The sequence below is a fragment of the Achroia grisella genome, unplaced genomic scaffold (assembly GCF_030625045.1).
Source record: "Achroia grisella isolate CSIRO2021 unplaced genomic scaffold, CSIRO_AGI_Agris_v1 utg546, whole genome shotgun sequence".
NCBI classification, from domain to species: domain Eukaryota; kingdom Metazoa; phylum Arthropoda; class Insecta; order Lepidoptera; family Pyralidae; genus Achroia; species Achroia grisella.
Window position 1 is genome coordinate 325303 of NW_026712931.1, and position 23123 is coordinate 348425.

The window sequence follows — 23123 nt, forward strand, 5'->3', positions numbered from 1 at the left end:
TACATTTGTCTTTAATTCAAAGGAAATATAAATAATGAACGCATCACATTTAAAACAGTAATAAGTACGTACGTAATATTATCACATGGTAACAGCACGTATTATGGCAAAAATAAACATCGGCTGATTTGAAAAGATTTATTATAGTAATAATAGTAATCTCAGGACAATTCACACAGCTTCATCTAGACCCAAGTTAAGCTAGCTGAAGATTATGTTATGGGTACTAGACAACTGATATAAATACAAAGATTTTTTTTCATAAATACATATATATTATCTATACATAGAAAACACCCAGACCGTTACAAACAATCATACTCATGAATACAAATGTTTGCAGCGTGCGAGGAATCGAACCCTCGACCACCAAGCAGGAATCAAAGCGGTGTGCTAGATAAATCGCTAGACTACCGACAACTAGTTGTACACGCGACTTCGTCCGCGTGGAATTTAACTTCTTATATTTTAGAAAAATAAAGTGAAATTCCACACGGACGAAATCCCGTGTACAGCTAATCATCAATAAAAAAACACGTAGGTATCTCTAATATATTATACACTAGCTGTTCCCGCGACTTCGTCCACATGGTTTTTAACTTTATTTTTCTAAAATAAAAGTAGCCTAAGTTACTCCTTGTTACATCAGCTACCTGCCAAAAAAAGTCCCGTCAAAATCGGTCCAACCATTTCAGAGATTAGCCGGAACAAACAGACAGACAGACAAAAATTGTAAAATATGTTATTTTGGTGTATGTACCGTATTTATATTCATATGCAAGTGGTAAAAAACGGTTATTTCAATATTACAAACAACAGGCTTCAACATTCTCAAGTACCACAAAAAAGATGTTTTTTCTATCAAATAAACCGTTTTTATTAAAAACAAGCTGTTCCCGCGACTTCGTCCGCGTGGAATTTAACTTTATTTTTCTAAAATAAAAGTAGGCTAAGTTACTCCTTATAAATCAGCTACCTGCCAAAAAAAGTACCGTCAAAATCGGTCCAGCCATTTCAGAGATTAGCCGGAACAAACAGACCGACAGACAGACAGACAAAAATTATAAAAATTGTTATTTTGGTATATGTACCTTATATATATTCATATGCATGTAGTAAAAAACGGTTATTTCAGTATTACAAACAGACACTCCAATTTTATTTATATATGTATAGATTATTATTTATTTATTTATTTATTCATCCAAAATAATACAAATTGTGTAGGATAACGTAATAGTAACATTACAGTAAAATTTTGTCAACAACATAATAGCAACTTAAACATTAAATCTCGGTATATCTATAGACTAGTTGGCCCCAGGGACTTCGTCCGCGTGAGATTTTATTTTATTTTTCTAAAATAATAGTAGCGTAAGTTACTCCTTATTACATCAGCTACTTGGCAAAAAAAGTCCCGTCAAAATCGGTCCAGCTATTTCAGAGATTAGCCGGAACAAACAGACAGATAGACAGACAAAACTTGTAAAATATGTTATTTTGGTGTATGTACCGTATTTATATTCATATGCAAGTAGTAAAAAACGGTTATTTCAATATTACAAACAGACACTCCAATTTTATTTACATGTATAGATGTATAGATTAAAAAAAAAGTAACAGTCACAAGGCTAGTCGTATGCCTAATATATATAATAATGTAATAAATTCATTTAAACAGAAATTGCGGGAACATTATTTAAATTTCTAACTTTTTTACTGTCCTCCTTTTTTCACATCTTTCTGTTATATCCCTATAGTTCTGTCTATATTTTCTGTTTTTCTTACTTTCAATTTGAGACTGTACTTATAATTTGATTATCGGATCATTATGTATTTATTTATATAGAATATTTATACAGTTATGGGTTATATTTACATATATATTTATGTATGTATATTGTTATTTTTTTATAAAAAATTGTATTTTGCTTTGTATTTATATATCTTTTTTTGACATTTCTTATTTATATTAGTGCACCGCCAATAATCTTTTTCTGCACCACTCATAGTTGCCTGGTAATTAACGCGGCAAGATATTACGTCCACCACATGTACAAATTTTTTTGTGCATTAAAGTTAAATAAATAAATAAAAATACACTACTGTTTAATGAAAATGCGTATTGTCTAGTGCTTTAAGATGTATCAATATAAGGTCAACAAAAAAGTCCGTGATGGTATATGTCTATCTCTTAAGGATAACCAACAATAACCATTTTTTATCTTTTACATTTTACGGGAATTTTTTTTATCGTATGTTTCCCTTAAAATCATGTAAACTATGTTATTACGTCATAATCTAAAGAAATAATAATATTTTATAGTGAAATATCCACTATAAAATACCAAAAAATAGCAATGTAATTCGTTACGCGCGAATCAGCTGTTATAAGGTCAAAGGTCGGTGCACCCCGCGTATTTGATAAATAGTGCTTCTCTGGATGTCTTTAAGAGAAAATGGCAGTATGTACGTGTATATGTACAAGTCCTTAAGTGTTAAGTTTTTCAAATGTACAATAAAGAATAAATATTTTTAAGTACAGTACTTACGTACATTAATATAATACCTACTTTTTACTTGTATCTATTGTTATCAAAATTAAATTATAAGTTCTTAACTTGACCACGACTATGTGACCCTCTCTTGGCGCCAAAACGAGTGAAAAAATGAACAGCATACGACGACGACGCAGTACCTATAGAGTGGAGCAACTGCTTATTCAGTTTTATTCAACTATTTAGTTCATAATTGATAGACCGTTACGGTATCAGAGCCAAAAAGTCTTCTTTCTTTATTTATGTACTGTTAGATGCGACAGCGACTTTGTTTTATACTACACTATGTAATGATTGATATACCTAAAATATCTGAGGTTTGGACAAAAATTCAAAAGGTACTTTATTTTGAAAAAGTATTTTGAAAATACCTATTTTGCATTTAGTATTTGAAATACAAAACACAAAACTATTTTTGTTTTTAGAGTGACATTTCTATGAATTCACTGTCGATAGCGAGCGGTGCGATGGAAAAAGATAACTGTTTATAAAAAATATAATAAATAGCCCTGGACAATTAACACAGACTGATACTGAACTGATATAAATAGATATTTTTATTTTGTAAATACATATATAATATACATATAAAACACCCAGACCGATGAAAACAATCGATGACCGATGAGTACAATTGTTTGCACCGTGCGAGAAATCGAACCCGCGACCATCGGATGTAAAGCGGTGTGACCACCGAGGCAGTCGAAATATATAAATAATCTTATGAATTTAATTTATTCTAATTTGTTTGTGTGCGCGGGGTGCGGTGTACGGTGCTCCCCCCTGCCTCCACCGTTGCTGGAGCTTGCATGTATGGAGCATTGCAAATATAAAATATCTAGATTAGTAAATTCATAATTGATAGACCGTTACGGTATCTATATATATTCGGATTAAAATAAGTATCGCAGTAAGGACCAGTATATAAAGTGATCAACACAATTAATTGATTTTTGAAATATATATACAGAGCCAAAAAGTCTTTGCGTATTCAAAAAATATCTAATTTGTTTGTGTGCGCGGGGTGCGGTGTACGGTGCTCCCCCCTGCCTCCACCGTTGCTGGAGCTTGCATGTATGGAGCATTGCGAATATAAAATATCTAGATTAGTAAATTAATAAATTCATAATTGATAGACCGTTACGGTATCTATATATATTCGGATGAAAATAAGTATCGCAGTAAGGACGAGTATATAAAGTGATCAACATAATTAATTGATTTTTGAAATATATTCAGAGCCAAAAAGTCTTTTGTATACCAAAAATTTAGCCGTTCGGAGCCAGTCATGCACGAATTATTAGTAAAAAATGTGTCGAGTATATCGTACTATCGACGAATATATATGGCCACATCGCAAAATAGAATGCGACGTTGCCATACCGCCTGAGATATACGCGATAGGAGTCAAGTTATTCAGTGCAAAAGGTGGAATCAGCAAGTGTTTGGCTTGTGGCGTGATCAACAAAGTGCCCAAAGAGGTGTTTATATATATATATATATATATATATATATATATATATATATATATATAATATAGCCTTATATATATAAACATATCGCCCAAACAAGTTTTAATTACTGTTCTGTTTAGATCAAATGATGGTACACTTTCACGTTTGAGATATACATAAGTACGTAAATATAACTACGAAATGCTATTCACATTCTGGAAATTATTTTATATCACCATCAATTCATTTAATCAGGTTTTGTTAAGTAGGTCGGATATGTTCCAATGAATGGTTCGGTCCATATTCCCCCTCCTATGAAAAGGGGAAGGTCACCAGTGGCGCCTGATGAGGCGCCGGGCCGTCGCTCTTTCTACGACAATAGGAATGTTGTTGATATGCATAAAACTGCGAATACGTCATATTCTTCAAGCCGCCATAATGTCACTGTGGTTAGATTGACTACGATAAATGGTTATCGACCCCTTCCAACCGACTTCACAGCGGAAGGGATTCTCAATTTCACTGTTTTGTTGGTGGTGGTATATTATTTAAATTTGGTACATATATTATATGTCGTGTCTTTAAGTATAGGTACCTACTTATCCATACTAATATTATAAAGAGATAAAGTTTATGACTTTGCAAAGTTGTAGGGGTAAATTTCTGAATCTATTGAACCGATATTGAGAATTCTTTTACCAATACGTACACGGACATGTTGATTGTGATAGGCTAATAACATGACGCTACAGCCAATATAATAGCAGCTGCAATGTACCTACTTACAATGTTGCAAAAAGGGGGGAAATAACTAGATAGCCCCTAAATAAATAAGTCTGGGCAATTCTCACAGCAGCATCTAGTCCAAAAAAAAGCTTGAAACATACCATACCTAACAACTGACAGAAAAACTTAAATAGGTATATATTTTTTGTAAATATCCACGCATAAAATACAAACAAATGCCAATAGTCATGTTTGAAAAAAATTTTGCATTATGCGGGGAATGAATTCACTATCATCGGAAGATTAGGCAATTTGCTAAACTGCTAGACCACGAATGTTGTCAAGGTTTATTTAATTATTATTTAAATTACAGCGTTACTGCATTCGCAATTTTTAACATTGCAGTGATGGAAATTAATTGCGTAAATTATTTTATTATTTTTAGGCAAATTGTAAAACTGTAAAGAATGCAATTTTGTCAGATTGAAAATGTTTAATTGTTTGACCATATTTGTAGAAGTTAAAATTAAAAATTAAAAGGCCTTTTGCTACTACATAATGGACCAAAAATCAAAATGGTAAAAGCGATAAAGATGGCAACAAAGGTCAACAAACTGCGCATATGGGTTGCACGAATGGAGTGTGAGACGGGCAACGTCCACGTTCATTGGGCTTCGGTCATTGCTAGGTCGCTCATCTTCGTGGGAACGGCGGCTTGGGAATGGTTAGAGCTTAGGACAGGTCTCCATTTTCCCTATGTAAAAAAATGTTGCATGAATGAAACCGGACCCACCCCCACAGGCTAAACCCCCCGATATTGCTTCTCTCCATTAGTGCCGAGGTTATAGAGTAGCAATATTCTAACGGTAGCCGTGCGGTGGATGGCCGCCTGACCTGTAGGCCCTGACCACACCGAAAGAATAAGGCGGGTCCATGTCCACTCCTGGTGTTGGTTGAGGACAGGTCGGGGTGAACCCCTTTGCGCCGTCATCGGCTGGCAATAACCCTGGGGGACTGGATTTAAGTCCTATTATATGGGCAGGAAGTATACAAAAAATAATAAGAATTTAGGTCATACTGATCTGATTGACTGTCATAAAGAAAATTGATAACGACCGTAGAATTTTTTTTTTTTTTTTTTAGTTTTTATTTGGTCCTTTTAGGAAAGGCAAAGAGTCTAAGCCCATACAGCCGCTGTCTTCAGTATCATTTATGACTGACATTAGTAAATTGACTGCTATTGTAGAAATGTCATTCTAGCATGTTATTTCATTTTTTTTTTTTTTTTTTGGTTCTGTTTTTCCCTTTTTTGGGAAAGGCAAAAGGACTCAGCCCATACAGCCATTGTCTTCAGTAATATTTTCGTATTTTTTTTTTTTTTTTCTAATACTTGTCTTCAGTAGTTATATATCTTGAAATGTTGATATTACGTACTCGAAAATGGGTTTGTATGTTTCTGTGTTCTTTAATAAATTCTGGATGGAGCGCGGGATCTCCATTTTATCATATATATTGATCAATTTATCAATAAATATTAATCGCTGGATTGCGAAATGTTGACATTCAAAAAACAAGTGATCTAATGATTGATCTTCGTCGGCAGAACAATAATCACATATAGGAGACGAAACCATTTTCATCCTATGCAAATGCTTTTTATATCTTCCATGTCCAATTCTAAGACGACATAAAATTGAATAAAATTTTCTTTCCACATATTTTCCTTGAACGAACCATGGCGTTTTAAATTCTTGCTGTATTTCTCTGAACCATTTCCCTTTAACTTTTATGGATTCTTCCCACTGTTGTTTCCATTTAGTTTTAATTGTTTTTCTTATTTCAACGATAAAATCTGAAGCTGGGATTAACATGTATTTTTCTTTTCCTTGAATTTGACAGTTTGTGATGAACCTAGCCAGTTCATCAGCTTTTTCGTTGCCAGTGACATCAACGTGAGCTGGAGTCCAGATAAGATTAATATCCATATTAAGCCGTTTTTTAAAATCATATATTTTCCTTTGAATATTTTGTATAACGAAAGATGTTTTACTAGAAGAAACATTCGCAAGGGCCAACAAGACACTCATGCTGTCCGTTAATATGACCCATTTATCATTATTGTTCGTTTCACCAATATAGTCTAGCGCTGAGATAATAGCGTAAGCTTCAGCAGTAAATATGCTCGATTTATTCGATATTTTTGTACCGAATGATATTTTTTCCTTGGCATCATAAACAGCAATAGCCGTGCAGTCTTTATTTTTAGCACCATCCGTATACATATGCCTATAATTGTTCCATTGAGATATGTAATCATAGACATCATATTTATTATGTAAATTCTTATTTATAAAAATGGGGGTTTTAAAAAAATTACAATCATATGGATTGCTATTGTGAACTAATTTCTGATTAATAAATATGTTGGAGTTATGTAGACTTTTAATAATTTCAGTTATATTATTAGAGAGGAAATTATTAGGAGAGGATGGATTTTTTAATTTATGTAATAATTGGTTATCATGAACAGAATAAAGTTTCAGTAAAAACATAAGTTTTAGCAATTCAAAACGTAACGGCAATGGGGGTATATTACATTCAACTTGCAACGAATTTATTGGTGATGTGCTCATGGCTCCCAAAATTAATCTTAAATTTATATTTTGGAGTTTTTCTAATTTATCAACATATTTTTCTTTGTTACAAAAACAGAAGAACGCATATTCAAAATGCGTTCGAACCAGCGACTTGTAAAGAATTAACAGAATTTTAGGGTCTGCTCCCCAAGTAGTGCCGACCAAAGATCTGAGAATATTAGTGGACATCATGGCTCTATCTGATACACAATCGACATATTTTTTAAAACTTAAATTATTTTGAAATATTACACCTAAAAATTTTGCTTCTGGCTCTACTGGAATAATAGCGCTCATATATTTCACCTGACTAGATGAGTCTATATTTAAATTGTTATTACTAAACACTACCATTTTGCTTTTAGAAGGACTGATTTCCAAATTTACATAAGAAAAATATACTGAAAGATTACTAAGAGCAATATTGATTTTGGATAATGTATCCACAATATTGTCACCATAACAATATACAGCTAAGTCGTCAGCAAATTGGAGATTATGGACATAAGGCCCTAAAGCATCATTAATTCTATGAACATAAATAATATATAATAAAGGACTGAGTATACCACCTTGTGATACTCCTACATGAGATAAGCGAGGACCTATACATGAAACATTACTAACTTTAACGTATAATTTTCGACCATTCATAAAATTATATAACCATATTGCTAGTTTATTTGAAACTCCGACAGAAATTAAGATATCTGCCAAAATCTTCGGATTTACATTATTGAATGCACCCACTATATCCAGAAAAATTGCTACCAAATGTTGATTATTTTCTAAAGCTTTCTTAATATCGATATAAAAATGCCCTAAGCTTTCCCGAGCTGAAAATCCTCGTCTGAATCCAAATTGATTCGACGGCAATAGATTTTGAGACTCGAAATAAAACTCTAGTCTTTGTTTAAGCAATTGTTCAAAAACTTTTCCTATACACGATGTTAATGTAATGGGCCGATAAGAATCAGCAACATATAAATTTTTATTAGGCTTTAACACAGGAATAAGATAATCTGTTTTCCATTCTTTTGGAATTATAGAGTTATACCATAATAAATTTATAATAATTAAGAAGGTATTTAAATTGTTACCATTTAATGCTTTCAACATTTTGTATGAAATATTATCCAACCCAACTGCTGTGTCCCTTCTTGATTTTAATGCTGATTGAAGCTCTGCTAATTTGAAAGGTTTATCAAAGAAAATATCTTTAGCTTTATCAGAATTGTTAGGAACTGTTGTAAAAGGGCTCGCAACGTAATCTGGAGTATATTTGTGTAAAAATTCATTTAACCACATATCATCGTTACCTGAGTTGTAAGTGCGAGGTTTATTTATATATTTCTTATTAAATTTTCGAACTTTTGTCCAAACATTAGATATAGAAGTGGTTCTGTTTAAATTAGAACAGTATTCATGCCAACTTTGTAAACGCACAGTTTTAATAGTAAGTTTTTTTTCCGCTTGCAATCTTTTAAACTTAATATAATTATCTGTGGTAGGATCATATTTAAAATCTATATATGCTTGTTTACTTTTACGAACAGCTGTTGCACAAGTGTCATTCCACCATGGTACTGGAGGATGCTTATATTTTGATAGTTTAGAATTGCTAGAAGAATTACAATTGTATTGTTTTTGATGTGCCGATGAACTCTTATTTAGAACAATATCAATAGAATTTAAAATAATATTACAAAAAGTGTCATATGTTGAACACGGATCGCTCTCATTGACAGAAAAGCCTTGTAATTTGGAATTAACAATTTTACTGTAATTGTCCCAGTTTACAAGTCGCAAGTTACGCCGATTTACTGGAACTGATACACAATTATTTGCTCCTTTACAAGAAAAATTGGAATATTGTAAATTTAATTGTGTTATTGTTGGCAAATGATAACTGCCTAACGGATCTTCGTAAACATACCAGTTACATGAAAGGGATAAAGAAGGACTAACTATGGTTAAATCCAAGCCATTTGGCTTCCAAATATGACTACCTACAGTAGTGACATGACCATCGTTTAATAAAACTAGGTTACATTCATCTAAAGTTTCTAAAATATCTCTACCTCTGGGTTTAATTGAATCACAACCCCAAATGGTGTGATGTGCATTAAAATCACCAGCAATTATAAAAGGCTTAGGAGTATTATTTACAAAGTTAACAAGTTTAGATTTTGTGAAAGGTACTGAACAATTGGTGGGGCAATAAATAGTAGCTAATGATATTTTTTCATTGTTTATATTGATCTGAATGACTAAAGTTTGTATTGAATCGTCAGAAAACATATTAATTCTATTATAATGAAGGTTTTCATGTATGATAATAGCAACACCGTTGTGGTAATTACCTGAGTCATTGCGTTCTATTTTATAACCCTTTATTTTTAATTTATGATGTGGCCGAAGCCAAGTTTCACATAAAAGTGCAATATGTATGTTATTACTGTAAAGAAAATGTGTGAGTAAATGTCGATTGCTCAGCAGACTTTGAGCGTTCCACTGAGCTATATTTAAATTATTTAAGGTGAATTTTGAGAGCTAATGTTTTTGTTACTGAAATTTTCAGTAAGAATGTCTAATAAATTTTTTGTGCAAATTGAAGTATTTTGAGTTTTATTTAATGTAATCAATTTTACTATGGACTCTACTAAGAGACCAAGAGATTTATCATCATTTTTAAGAAAAGAAATCAAATCATTATTATATTTATTCTGTCTAGTACCTAGTGATGGGAAAGATTTAAATACATCTGCATATGAAGATGTTTGAGCTTTGTTTCTGTTTTCTATAATTTTTTTTTGTTTGATTGGACATTTGGAGGAAATACTAACATGATTACCATCGCAATGGAAACATTTGGCATTTTCTACTGGTGTATCGCATATTTTAAAATTATGACTTCCTTTGCATATGGAGCATGTCTCTGCATTTTTACAATATTTAGCTAGATGTCCATACCTCAAACAACGGAAGCACTGCTTCACAGGAGCGATGTATGGTGATATATCGTGTCGCCATCCTTCAAGGTCCACATAATCTGGAAGAACTGAAGCTGCAAAAGTGATTGCTATGGTCTGAGTTGGCTGTAGAAAAAAGTTAGTATCATTTTTAACTTTACGTAGAAACCGCCGAACACATATAATTTTTTTATAACTTGATATCATGGTATATATCTTCTTATTGGATAGGTTTAATGGGACATTCCTAATGACTCCTGTAACTTCTGTGGATCCAGCTGGTATACTCGCTTTAAATTGGTATTCTTTAAGAAAGGTAAAATTATTTAGGAAAGCATTTGCAAGGCCAGGTTTCTCAAAATATACTCCTATTTTATACTTATTTAAGCTTCTGAGATACTTGACTCCTTTATTAAACCTTTTTAAACAAGATGAAAGAGATAGAAGGTCTCTAGAGCCTATTATAGTTTTAGGGTCACTAGACTCAACGAATACAACGAATTCAGTTGCACCGGAATCCTCTGGATAACGTCTATGATAATCCGTGACGAAATAAGTTTTATACAGTTCTTTCTGATCTAATTCCACTTCGTCAGTTTCGGATGAAGTTGAAGATTTGCAGTCACTATCTGGACCATCTGGAGATACAGGCTTTTTACGCTTTCTTCTACTCTTCCCCATGTTGTGGGTTATTTATTTTATTTTAACCACAATATATACGATATACAATTGAATAAACCAAATAAAATATAATAAAATTTTTAAAATAGCGCGCTTCCTTTCAAGCGTTCCCGCGCTTTTTTTTTTTTGTTATTTCATTGTCTCCCGATATGGCGCCAACTGAGTGACAGTTGACAGTATTCTGTGCAGTTGACAGTCTGAAATGCAGAAAAGACTATGTTGTAAATAAATATGCTTTTGGCTTTTGTATTTGCAACATTGCCAATAACTAATTTGATAATCAAACTTTTATTGAAATATTTTGTATGAATAAACAGTACAGAACAATATTTCGAATGTTGTAATTATACTATTAATATGATTATATTTTTATTTGAAGATTTTCGAGAATAATGTGATAACAGTTTAGTGTAGACATGGAAGAAGAAAGTGTGTTTATCGCTGTCATATTGAGTTTTTCCTTCTATTAGATTTAAAATGTTATCTATTTATATTTATTATTTATTTCAGAACTTATTCGTAGAAAGAAAAAAGCGTTGAATGGCAGCAACAGGCGTACTTTAGCTGAAGCCTGCAATGATCTGGCTACATTCTACTACAAACATAATCGTTACAACGATGCGCTAGATGAATACAAAAATGAAGCAGCGATTGTCAAAGAGTTGGGTCTCAGAATGGAGTGGGGCACTTGTAACCGTATGATTGGTGAGATGTACATGCTCTTAGCCGAATTCGAGAAGGCTCTGAAGTTTGAAGAGCGCCATTTGGGTGAATATTATATTGTTTTTTTTTTATTTTATAAAATTGGAATGGTAAAGAAGCTGACGGCACAACTAATGGTAAGTGATAATTATCACCTAAAATACTCACTAAGAACATCAAACTAACATGTAATACCTGCTACCATTCATGGATTGCCATCCCAGAGGAGATCAGGCAGTGAAATAGAATAATAATGCTTTTTAACATTATTATTCTATAATTTCACTTACTAATTACTGCCTAATCTATCCCTACAACTGAAACAGCCTATTAGGCAATCTGGCAGCTCAAATAGGTCTGACTGAGGTAAACCTCACAGTGCACAAGAGATTATTTTACGAAGATTACTTCAGTTATAGCAGAAGCCAATTATTTTAATATGCCATTTATCTTTTGCAGCTGTGGCTAAAGAATTGAGTAATCAGGTAGAAGAACAGAGAGCAATGGCAACTCTTGGCAGAATTTATTTATTACAAGGACAAAGCACAATGAATGAGAATGAATCTAAAATATCATTGAAAGCTGCAGAGAAAGCTTTTATGAAAGGGCTTGTCTTGTGTGAAAGGTAAATAAATAATAAAATTGTAAACGAAAAATATGCTTCAAATATTATTTTAATTTTTATGTAGGTAGATATTGATTAATTTAGAGTAAGCCATGTTTTTGTAATAGCTGGTTGTATAATAAACAAACTAGGAAACACTACTATTAACTATTAATAACTAACTATTTTTAAGTTTTATACAATATTTGTCTGATTGTCTGTGTGTTTGTCAATATTAATCTTATGAACTGCTTAATAATTGATTTGGATGTGGTTTCACTGATGTACTATAGCAAACTACCCTTAGCACTGTGTTTATTCAATCTCTTTATAAACAAGATATAGTTATATCTATTGTCATTCCATACACAATACTATCATAGAATAACATCATAAGTATTAAGATTTTTGAAGTCTTTATATTCTAAAACTGCTCCACAGTTTTAGAATATAAAGACTTGTGATTTTATGCATAAAACTAATGTAATGTAAACAATACACTTATCAATTTATTATATTAATTTACAGTTTAAATGGAAAGATAAATAAACATGAACTAATGGATATGAGAGCACGTCTGCTCCTAAATATAGGAGTGGTACAGGAACATCTTGGCTTCTTTGAGAAAGCAGTTGACTGTATAAAGAGAGCAATTTCAATATGCACAGGACAAGATTTATATGAAGTGTTGCACAATTGTTACACAACTCAGGCATCCTTGTACACTAATAAAAAGAAAGACTACACTCTGGCATTGAATTGTTTGAATAAAGCACTTGAAGTTGCAAGTCGACTTGAAGATAAGGTACTATTTCTTTGTGTTATAGTATTTACTCCTCACTTTAATAGTTATTTATATATTCAGTTAGTTAATAACACATTTGTTTATTATACTGAATCTGAAACTGAACTGAATCCATCCAATGACCAAAACACTTTGACAACCCTGTACACATTGGTTGGTTTAAGGCATTTGACCTCCATAAAATTGTTGTATAATCACAATAAAGATACAAGAAAAAGTAATATAAATATATTCTAATAAACCTATATAATATCTATTACACAATTATATAAGTTTTAACTTTTTTTTTATAGCTAGCAATGCTAACACACATTCCTTGCCTAATTACTACCATCTTATATGATATCTGCAAAGCAAAACAAATTTACCATATAAGCACAGTTATGTCTATCTCTAAAAATAATACTGTGTACTATATATTGTCACCCAATACATAATATGTTTGAAAACTTAATAATTATAATTTCTTGCAAACTTATTTCAGGTTCTTAAAACATGTGAGACACTTTCTTCGAAAGCTGATATTTTATGCAAAATGTCAGACTATCAAAGTGCTAAACAAGTTTTGCTGAAAGCGTGGAAGTTGAAGACCCCTGATGAAGAAGAATGTGAAAATATTGAGTCCAATCTTAGAGTTGGTTAGTTGTAAATTGCAATAGTATAAAAATACATATGAACTTTGCTTTCTTATTTTGATGTCCTCAATGATCTAGCGGTTTAGTACACCGCTTTACTTCCGTTGTTCGCAGTTCAGATTCATTGTACTATACAAACATTAGTATTCATGAATATGGTTATTTGTATCAGTCAGTGTTTTCTATGTATTTATATCACTTGTTCAGTACCTAAGAAACGATCCCTGCTTAGCTTGGGACTAGATTACGCTGTGGAAATTGTCCTGAGATATTATTTTTTCTGTTTTTTTTTTACATTGGTGGCAAATTAATAATGTAATAATATCATCCACAGTTGCGGCGATGTGTTATACTGAGGACCTTCTAATATCCACTGATCCTAGTGACCACATATCTTTCAAAAAACTATATGAGAAGTTAGGGGATGGTGCATGCCATTTACGGAACTATGCTGGTGCTGTTGAATACTATCTTAAGATGTTGGACCATGCGGAGTTGGCTGGTGACTGTGGGAAGACTCTTATACCCATTTACGTTAGGTAAGAGGATAGTATCATCATCATTGACAACCTAATGAGAGACATAACATGTGTTACATAGTTTACTTTTATTAGACGGCAATGTTTTTAATGACATTTAGGATAATATTGTAGTCCTTTTCTGCCTCGGTGGTCTAGCAATTTAGGACACTGCTTTACTCCCGCGTTGCGGGTTCGATTTCTCGCACGGTGCGAACATTTCATATATAGATTTTACTGTGTATATTATGTATCTAGCTACAAAATAATAATCTAAGTATTTATATCAGTAGTGTAGTACCTATAACACAAGCTCTGCTTACAGTTTATCAGCGTTTGTGAAACTGCCGATCTAAATCTCTGTATCTTGCTATCACTATCTATCTGATAGATATAGAATTAGAATATAAGTGAAACGTTGTAGGTACCACATGTGGCCTATGCTTGGTGTTAAACTTCTGGAACCAGTGTGCATGTAGAGACAATAAATTAATAATTTCATATTACAGTTTATATCAAACATACAAAGACATGGGCCAATACAATGATGCTTTACATTATTATGAAAAAGAATATGAACTAATAAAAGATGTACCCAAAGAGGCATACACCACTTTGTACAATATAGCTGAAGCATCATTCCTGGCCAAGAAACCTTATGGACAAGTGGAAAAAGCTTGCTTGGATGCAAGGAATGCTGTGAGTCATTTTACAATTCAAAACAGAACTAAATAGCTTTTAAGTTAATCTTTTAAATTTTCTTATACTTAATATTACTTACAATGTAAATTTCTTAATTAAGAATAGAGTATATTTATATCTTATTGTACTACCAATGCAATATCAATAGAAAACAATTTAGTATTATGAGTCTGAGTAAGTTGATAAAGAAAAAAGTTTATGTACTTTTGTGTATCAATTTAATACATATAATATTTTTATAATTTTAATATTACCAAAACTACCAATTTATTTGTAAAGTAAAATAAAACCACTTATAGAAATCTATTATACCAGTATAAAATGTAACTTATTTTATAGGCAAGAGAATGGAATAAAAGGAAGTATGAAGTAAGGATTTTAAAAAATCTACTTAAATATCAAGAGGAATATGACGAAATGGATAAGATGGATAGTACAAGGGATGAATTGAGAATGTTAGGTTATGACGATTTTGATAACTTAGAAAATTCTGAAGATGATCAGAGTTCAGCTGGTGGATGTGATGAGGATACCACTCACATTGGTGATGATATATGTCTCGACGATCTCACAGGTAAGAAATCACAATTAGGAATGTACTAGTAGACTGCACTCACTGTTTCTGCAAAGACTATACCCCCCATACTATAATCACTTTCTGAGTAAGTAGGTAACATTTTAGTATCTATAAATTAAAACAAATGAAAGTGACAGCGCTATTATGAATTTATGATACAATAGTTTTGTTTATGAATATAGCAATAAGCTTTTTTTGTCTATGTAAGTGTTAGAAAGTAATAGAATACAAAATAGAATGTAACTACATTCTTATTTCATAAATTCTGTCAGTATATTCTTTTATGTTACCTAAAAACAAAGTTCTGCTAAATGACAACAGTGATCAATAGCAACATAATAAGAAGTCTATTAATATTCTAGACTTGTCTGACACTAATGAAGAAAATGTGACGGAGAGCAAACGTGAAGTCAGAAAAAGAGGTAGAGGTTATGCGATCAAAAAGAATATGAAAGGTGAAACACAATTACATGTGGTAAGTAATTTTAATTTAAATTCAAACTACACTGTCATTAGGTTTAAAGTAGATTGACCTGAAAATTTAAAAACTAATATATTTTAATGATATCTAAGTGGAAATACAAGACATTTACATAGCATAGTTCTGCAAAATGGCAAGGAAAGCGAGGTACCATGATGTGGCAATGTATTTTGGGAGATCTGTAATTGTCATTAATATTATTGTAAGGTGGATGCAATAATATTAATGACAATTACAGATCTCCCAAATAATAATACTGTTATTTTTCCCAAATTAATTCCCAAAATATTATTTCCCAAATAATTACAGACTGCAAATAATAATACTGTTTTTTATATTACCATAAAATGTAGCATGTAGTACACTGGAATAATGTTTGTCAGTGACAGAATTTCTTTAAACAGTCACAACATGCATGCTTATAAATTGAAAGTATAATATTAGCAACGACTAAGGAAATTGTGAATTTAGTTTTCATTATGCAGTATTTTAAAGATATTTCTAGAGAAATGTGGTTTACCAACTATTTAAACTGACTATGGTCAGACATTATCACATGGCTAACTATAATGCAAAGCAGGACAGTACCTTATACCTTATAAACAGATATTATTATTTAATAAAATTCCAGGCATCAATATCTGGCAATAAATTGTTAGTGGAACGGTTAATAGCTAAAGGTCATCCTGTTAATGTAAGAGACAATGCTGGCTGGATTCCGTTACATGAAGCCTGTATACATGGGCATATTGAAATAGCTAATACACTAATTAATAGTGGTGGTAACGTAAATGACAGGGGAGGATCAAATTGTGATGGTGAGATATGTTTTGGTACATTATTTATTATTAGTAAACTACTCCACTTCTTTTATGTTTACTGTAGACATTTACTTGGTTTATAATATTTTAAAATTACATAGTGTTACTTATGAAGATGTATATAGGATATATCAGAATATTTATATTCTTAGAGTGGTTTTCATTTTTAATTTATTTCTCTTCAAAGTAACAATACTCCAAATGCATTTAATTTCTACATAGCATTAAAAGCTAAAGTTTGTGATTATGCTTGTGGATATTTCAGGTATAACTCCTTTGTATGACGCAGCTAGTAATGGACATTTAGAAGTAGTTCAGCTATTACTAGAGAAAGGTGCTTTGCCATCTCTAAAAACTGACTTTGGCGAAACCCCGTTGCATGTCTTACAAAAATGGCGCGCAGGAACTATATTAACAAGAGATGAAGAAGTTTTGTATAATAATATATGCAATAAAATGAACAATTTTATTGAAAAAAATAACACAACAGATCACAGTAAAATAGATCAAGTCCTAAACAGATCTAAATCGAAGACTCCTGTCAAACCCATTATTGATAGAACTCCTCCTAGTACGTCAAAATCCACAGTAAAAATAAGAGAATTAGAATCGCCGGTATTTAAACGACGAAATATTATTGATGATGATAGTGATGATGATATTAATCTATCGCAAAATGTTACACATCAAACTGCATTTCCGTCGGATGATTCAAATGATTCTTTTGATGACACTAGATCGAATAAAAACAAAAGTACAGCTTCAGGTGTAAAAGAGTACAGAAACGCAATATCGGCTTTAAGGAACAGAACTACTGACGAATTTCCGGAAGTTGACGTAAAGAAAGCAAAAGCCAAACCTGCTTTCCTGGACCCAGACGAAGTTGATGATGATTGGCTAGATGATGATTTAGGTATAAATAAGGGAAAGAAAAGAAAACTTACTGATCCTTTGACTGTCATAGCCAAAAAACCATCTTACGATAGCATAAAAGACAATATTGACAAAATAAATAAGATAGAACCTCTTGTGGATAATAATAAGAACACTAAACAAAATAGGTTACGGATGAGTAATATAGTAGATATAAGTGAAAACAGTTCTGATTCAGATAGTTTCAGAAATGAGAATGTAAGTCCTAGGAAAAATGTTGTCAACTCAATTAAATATATAAGGAATGAACTTAATGAATCTAAATCAAAAGACAGTAGAGAGAATATAAAACGGCGGTGGAAGACTCAAAGTACTTTATTGAAAGCTGGATTTCAAAGGAAGAAGGATGTTGATCAGTCGAGTAATAGTGGAAGTGATAATGAAGTAACTAGAAGCACAAAAAAGGATAGTAGACGAGAGGCATCTACCTTTTCGTTCTCTCGGAAATCAAGCGAGAATGTCAATGACGGTTTCAATATTATGCAGACTATGAACCCTAATATAGTGCAACCAATGAATGTGATACAACCGATAAGCATTATGCAGTCATCTAAAAATGGTCGGCCAATACAGACGCAGATATTACCACCTGCTGCTGTGAAGGTGCAAGTTGAAGATAAAGTATTACTTATATCTTTAAAGTTGGATACAATAAACAAACTAACAATCAGCTGGCTGGTTGATGAAGTTAAATCTAGATATTATAAGTAAGTTTATTTTTTTTTTTACAATCATACTGCTTCATAATTTCACTGATATGAACAATAAAAAAAATATTATCTGTAACAATTTGTTCAACATGGGTAGTGTAGCAATTTAACAAATTCTTACCTATCGACGGTAATGTATTTCGATTGCTACTTATTACTGATATCTGTATTCCTGATTATACCTTTGTACATTAGTCTAGGCTTTTTTTATGTATTTTATTTTATTTGTATTGATTCAGGTATGTGTTATAAGTTGTTATATATTACGAGCAACAGGTATTGTTTAAGATTGGATTGCACTATGTCCAACTTAGAACAAACACTAAATACTGTCAATTGATTGCAAATAAAGGCATGTGAAGAGGTGCAGTAATTTATTCAAATAAAAATTAGTTTTCACAATATATGTTATAATTATTTTCATATTTTTACCATCAGATTAACAGGTGTTAGGCCAATATTTAGCCTAATGACATCTGACGGAGCTATACTGTCTGAAGACGACCCGCTAAGCCTTGTTCTAGCGTCACCTGAATTAAAAACCTCTGTTACCAATTGGAAAGCGTCACCGGCTGAGGAGAGGTATTTGGAGTGCTGTGATGCTCTGGGAATATGTAAGTAATTTGTATCTATTATTATACTTCTGAACTTTATTTATATGTAGTTGATTTTGTATAATTCACATTGTTATTGTTGGTAATTAATTATAAATGAAACTGTTATGTATAATATGGTGGTCTTATCGCTGAAAAACGATTTCTTCAATTCATTATATTTCTAATTATTATCCTTCCAAGTAATTACTTCTCATAATCATAAATAAATATGTGGCTAATTGGCTAAAGTATGCAACAATTTCTGTTAAATATTGTCTATAGTTTAATAAGTTCCCCTTTTACCCACATTTTATTGGTCAATAGAACCGAATTAATTAATTTAATAAATAAAATAACTAAATTTAAATGTTATTTTCCAGCACCATCTGAGGAGGTCCAACAGGCCGTTGGCAGAAGTCACACTACCCACCGACTAGCACTTGGTGCTAAAACACTGTCATCATTACAAATTAGGCCATTATTCCGTGCTATGACCCATCAAACCCACATCACAGCGATCATGATCTCGGACAATAACATAGGCGATGACGGCGCTAAATTTTTAGCTGAAAGCATATGTACAATGAAGCAATTAACGATTTTAGATATCAGTCTAAACAACATTAGCGCCGATGGTTCAAAACACCTATTAAATATCTTCGAAAAGTCCACAAGACCTGTTTGCCAAACATTGGAAGATTTAGATTTAAGTGGTAACCCAATATCGGATAATGGTTTTAGAAATATTGTAAAATTGTGTCAATATATAAAGTTAAGAGTACTGAAAATAAATAATTGTATGATAACAGACCAATCTATAAATGAAACTGTTAAATCTAATATGAGCTTCGATAGCATAGAATCCATTAATATAAGCAACAATGAAGTGAAACAAGTAATGGTCAGTTGTCTCGTAACGTCGTTAAATGCTAGTTTGCTGACGGATTTGGAACTGGATAATATAGGCGTGGAGGGCAGTGTCGTAGGATGTATAGCGACTTTTATGGATTCAGCTAAAGATTTGAAGATACGGCGATTCAGTTTGTCCAATTGTAAATTAGTTGATGGACAGTTTATGAGAATATTCAGGTTAGTTTCTCTCAAATTGTATTTCTTTATTTATTTTTTTAATATGGAATTGGCAAACACGCTTCCAGCGCCTGCTGTTAAGTGATAACCGTCGCCTATATACATGAACAGCATCTATGAACATCATGTGAGATCACCAGTTATGCGTTGTCATTCCAGAGGACTAAGATGTCGCGCCTCTTAAATTACAATTTCATTGTGTAATCTACATAGAATAACTGAAACAGCTTACAAACCAAGCTCCTTGGAAGGTGAAACTGTGCCTCGGTTTCACCTTCCAAGGAGCCTTTAATTTAACCTTTTAATTGGAACCTTTAATACATATAATTATTTAAAGTCTACCTCTATTAAATTTAAGTAAATGTATGTCTACATCTGTCTATACTGTAATCATATTAACTATTGTCACACTTAATAATTCAGTAGTTTATCTATGTTATTGTAATGCAAACAGCCTGTACATGAATAGCACCATGGACATAACTTTTTTAATTTTTTTTTGTAACATGTGGAAAATCTTCACTGGGACGCACTTCATCATAACACTTCACTTCATCTTCACTTCACTCTAAACTTAAACACACATCTTTAGCGGGGCAATGGGTCCTCTCATTAAATTGCCCCAGTGAAGATTTTCTACTTATCCTTGTAATAATTTTTACTTCCACAGTTTTATGCAATCTTACATGTTTTCCAGATCTCTAGGTCGCGCCAGGCATTTGCAGTCCATAACTCTCAAAAACAATTTTCTGACGTTCATCACCTTGAAGAAACTACTACAACGTCAGCCTCCTGTACCTCAGATAAATTTGGACGGTTGTCAAGACATATTTAAGTATTCACCTGATTCAGATTTCCAAGTGTGGCTACCAGCAATAGACTTTGGGAGGTGTATACCGGAGATAAATGTCACACCAATCTCAAAAACTGATGCTGAAAGGGAGAGTTTCAAGTTGTTTTCTAAAACGTGGCTAAACTGTTTCAAAGGAAGGGGTGTTATAGAACATTGTGATGGAGGCGTAATCAAGTTCACTGCAAAATGAAGTGTGCCTTATGTATAGTAATAAGTTTTGTGAACAATTTGTATACATAACAATAAAATCAGTGTAAAGTAACAATGACAGAGCTGATAGTTTATAATTTAATTTATGAATAGAAATTAATACTTTTAATGTATGAGTTAGTGTTTTTTTATTTCCTGTTCACATGTTCCAAGTAATCAAGATATTAAATTGTAGTGTAAAAATCGATAATTCTATAAATGATTCGTACATAGATAAACTTGAAAAGCAAAATGTTAAAGTATAAAGTTTCATTCTGATATTAGGTATATATACGTAAAATAAATAGACATATACAAGAGATACATAAAAAGCTAAACAATTTTTATTGACTTATACCTATTTAAAAAGATATACCGTTATAGAGCAAGAGCCCACGACTGCCAGACACGTCATTTTAGTAAACGTGAAAGTTCTTGTATGTGTGTCCCCAACATAGGTAAGAACGATCCCCAAACATGAAACCTGGATCGTGGTTCCTTTGGCAGGTAACAGGTAACAAAGGTGTAAAAAAATTCATATCAAATTCGTTATTTTAAGAAACTCCATATTTTCATATGTTGTTCGTAGCATTATTATAACTTGCGCTGCTCATTGCCAGACACGTAGTGTGGTTCCAACCCCCCGCCGGACCCCCCTAAACTATAATAGGTATTTTAGAAATAAACTTACGTCATTTTAATAAAGCTGAAATTTATATATATTATTGAGAGTTCTCTCAAACTGAGTTTCCTAAAGTGCCAGACAGTTTTCTTGGTTCCTTATCCTACCAGACTCATTGAAACCGTATATTGGGTAACAACGGTGTATACAATTTCATATCAAATTCGTTATTTTAAGATGCTCCATTTTTTCACATATTTCTCGTAACAGTATTATAACTTGCTCTGCTCGTTGCCAGACCCTTAGTGTGGTTCCAACCCCCGCCGGACCCCCCTAAACTATACTATTTTATAAATAAACTTACGTCATTTTAATAAAGCTGAAATTTATATATATTATTGAGAGTTCTCTCAAACTGAGTTTCCTAAATTGCCAGACAGTTTTCTTGGTTCCTTATCCTACCAGACTCATTGAAACCGTATATTGGGTAACAACGGTGTATACAATTTCATATCAAATTCGTTATTTTAAGATGCTCCATTTTTTTACATATTTCTCGTAACAGTATTATAACTTGCTCTGCTCGTTGCCAGACCCTTAGTGTGGTTCCAACCCCCCGCCGGACCCCCCTAAACTATACTATTTTATAAATAAACTTACGTCATTTTAATAAAGCTGAAATTTATATATATTATTGAGAGTTCTCTCAAACTGAGTTTCCTAAATTGCTAGACAGTTTTCTTGGTTCCTTATCCTACCAGACTCATTGAAACCGTATATTGGGTAACAACGGTGTATACAATTTCATATCAAATTCGTTATTTTAAGATGCTCCATTTTTTCACATATTGCTCGTAACAGTATTATAACTTGCTCTGCTCGTTGCCAGACCCTTAATAATGTATATAAAGTTCAGCTTTATTAAAATGACGTAAGTTTATTTCTAAAAAGTATAGTTTAGGGGGGTCCGGCGAGGGGTTGGACCCACACTAAGGGTCTGGCAACGAGCAGAGCAAGTTATAATACTGTTACGAGAAATATGTGAAAAAATGGAGCATCTTAAAATAACGATTTTGATATGAAATTGTATACACCGTTGTTACCCAATATACGGTTTCAATGAGTCTGGTAGGATAAGGAACCAAGAAAACTGTCTGGCAATTTAGGAAACTCAGTTTTAGAGAACTCTCAATAATATATATAAATTTCAGCTTTATTAAAATGATGTAAGTTTATTTCTAAAATATTATAGTTTAGGG

At 32.3% G+C, this 23123-nt stretch overlaps 1 protein-coding gene across 1 annotated transcript; it reads left to right on the top strand.

Moving 5' to 3' along the window:
- The first annotated feature begins 11258 nt into the window (after window positions 1–11258).
- LOC131848033 (tonsoku-like protein) lies at window positions 11259–21445 on the top strand. Its single transcript, XM_059197785.1, has 14 exons — window positions 11259–11456; window positions 11538–11795; window positions 12189–12354; window positions 12862–13138; window positions 13623–13776; window positions 14108–14312; window positions 14801–14990; window positions 15333–15567; window positions 15933–16045; window positions 16683–16869; window positions 17138–18512; window positions 18954–19129; window positions 19492–20200; window positions 20898–21445. The coding sequence occupies exons 1-14, from the start codon at window positions 11444–11446 to the stop codon at window positions 21241–21243; spliced, it is 4404 nt and encodes a 1467-aa protein (XP_059053768.1). The 5' UTR covers window positions 11259–11443; the 3' UTR covers window positions 21244–21445.
- The last annotated feature ends 1678 nt before the right edge of the window (window positions 21446–23123 follow it).

What these genes read in the sequence shown, in the direction of transcription:
- LOC131848033 (XM_059197785.1), top strand. An exon ending in TGAGTCCAATCTTAGAGTTG is followed by an intron (nt 13,777 to 14,107) that starts GTTAGTTGTAAA and finishes TATCATCCACAG; the next exon opens with TTGCGGCGATGTGTTATACT. An exon ending in CAGTTTATGAGAATATTCAG is followed by an intron (nt 20,201 to 20,897) that starts GTTAGTTTCTCT and finishes CATGTTTTCCAG; the next exon opens with ATCTCTAGGTCGCGCCAGGC.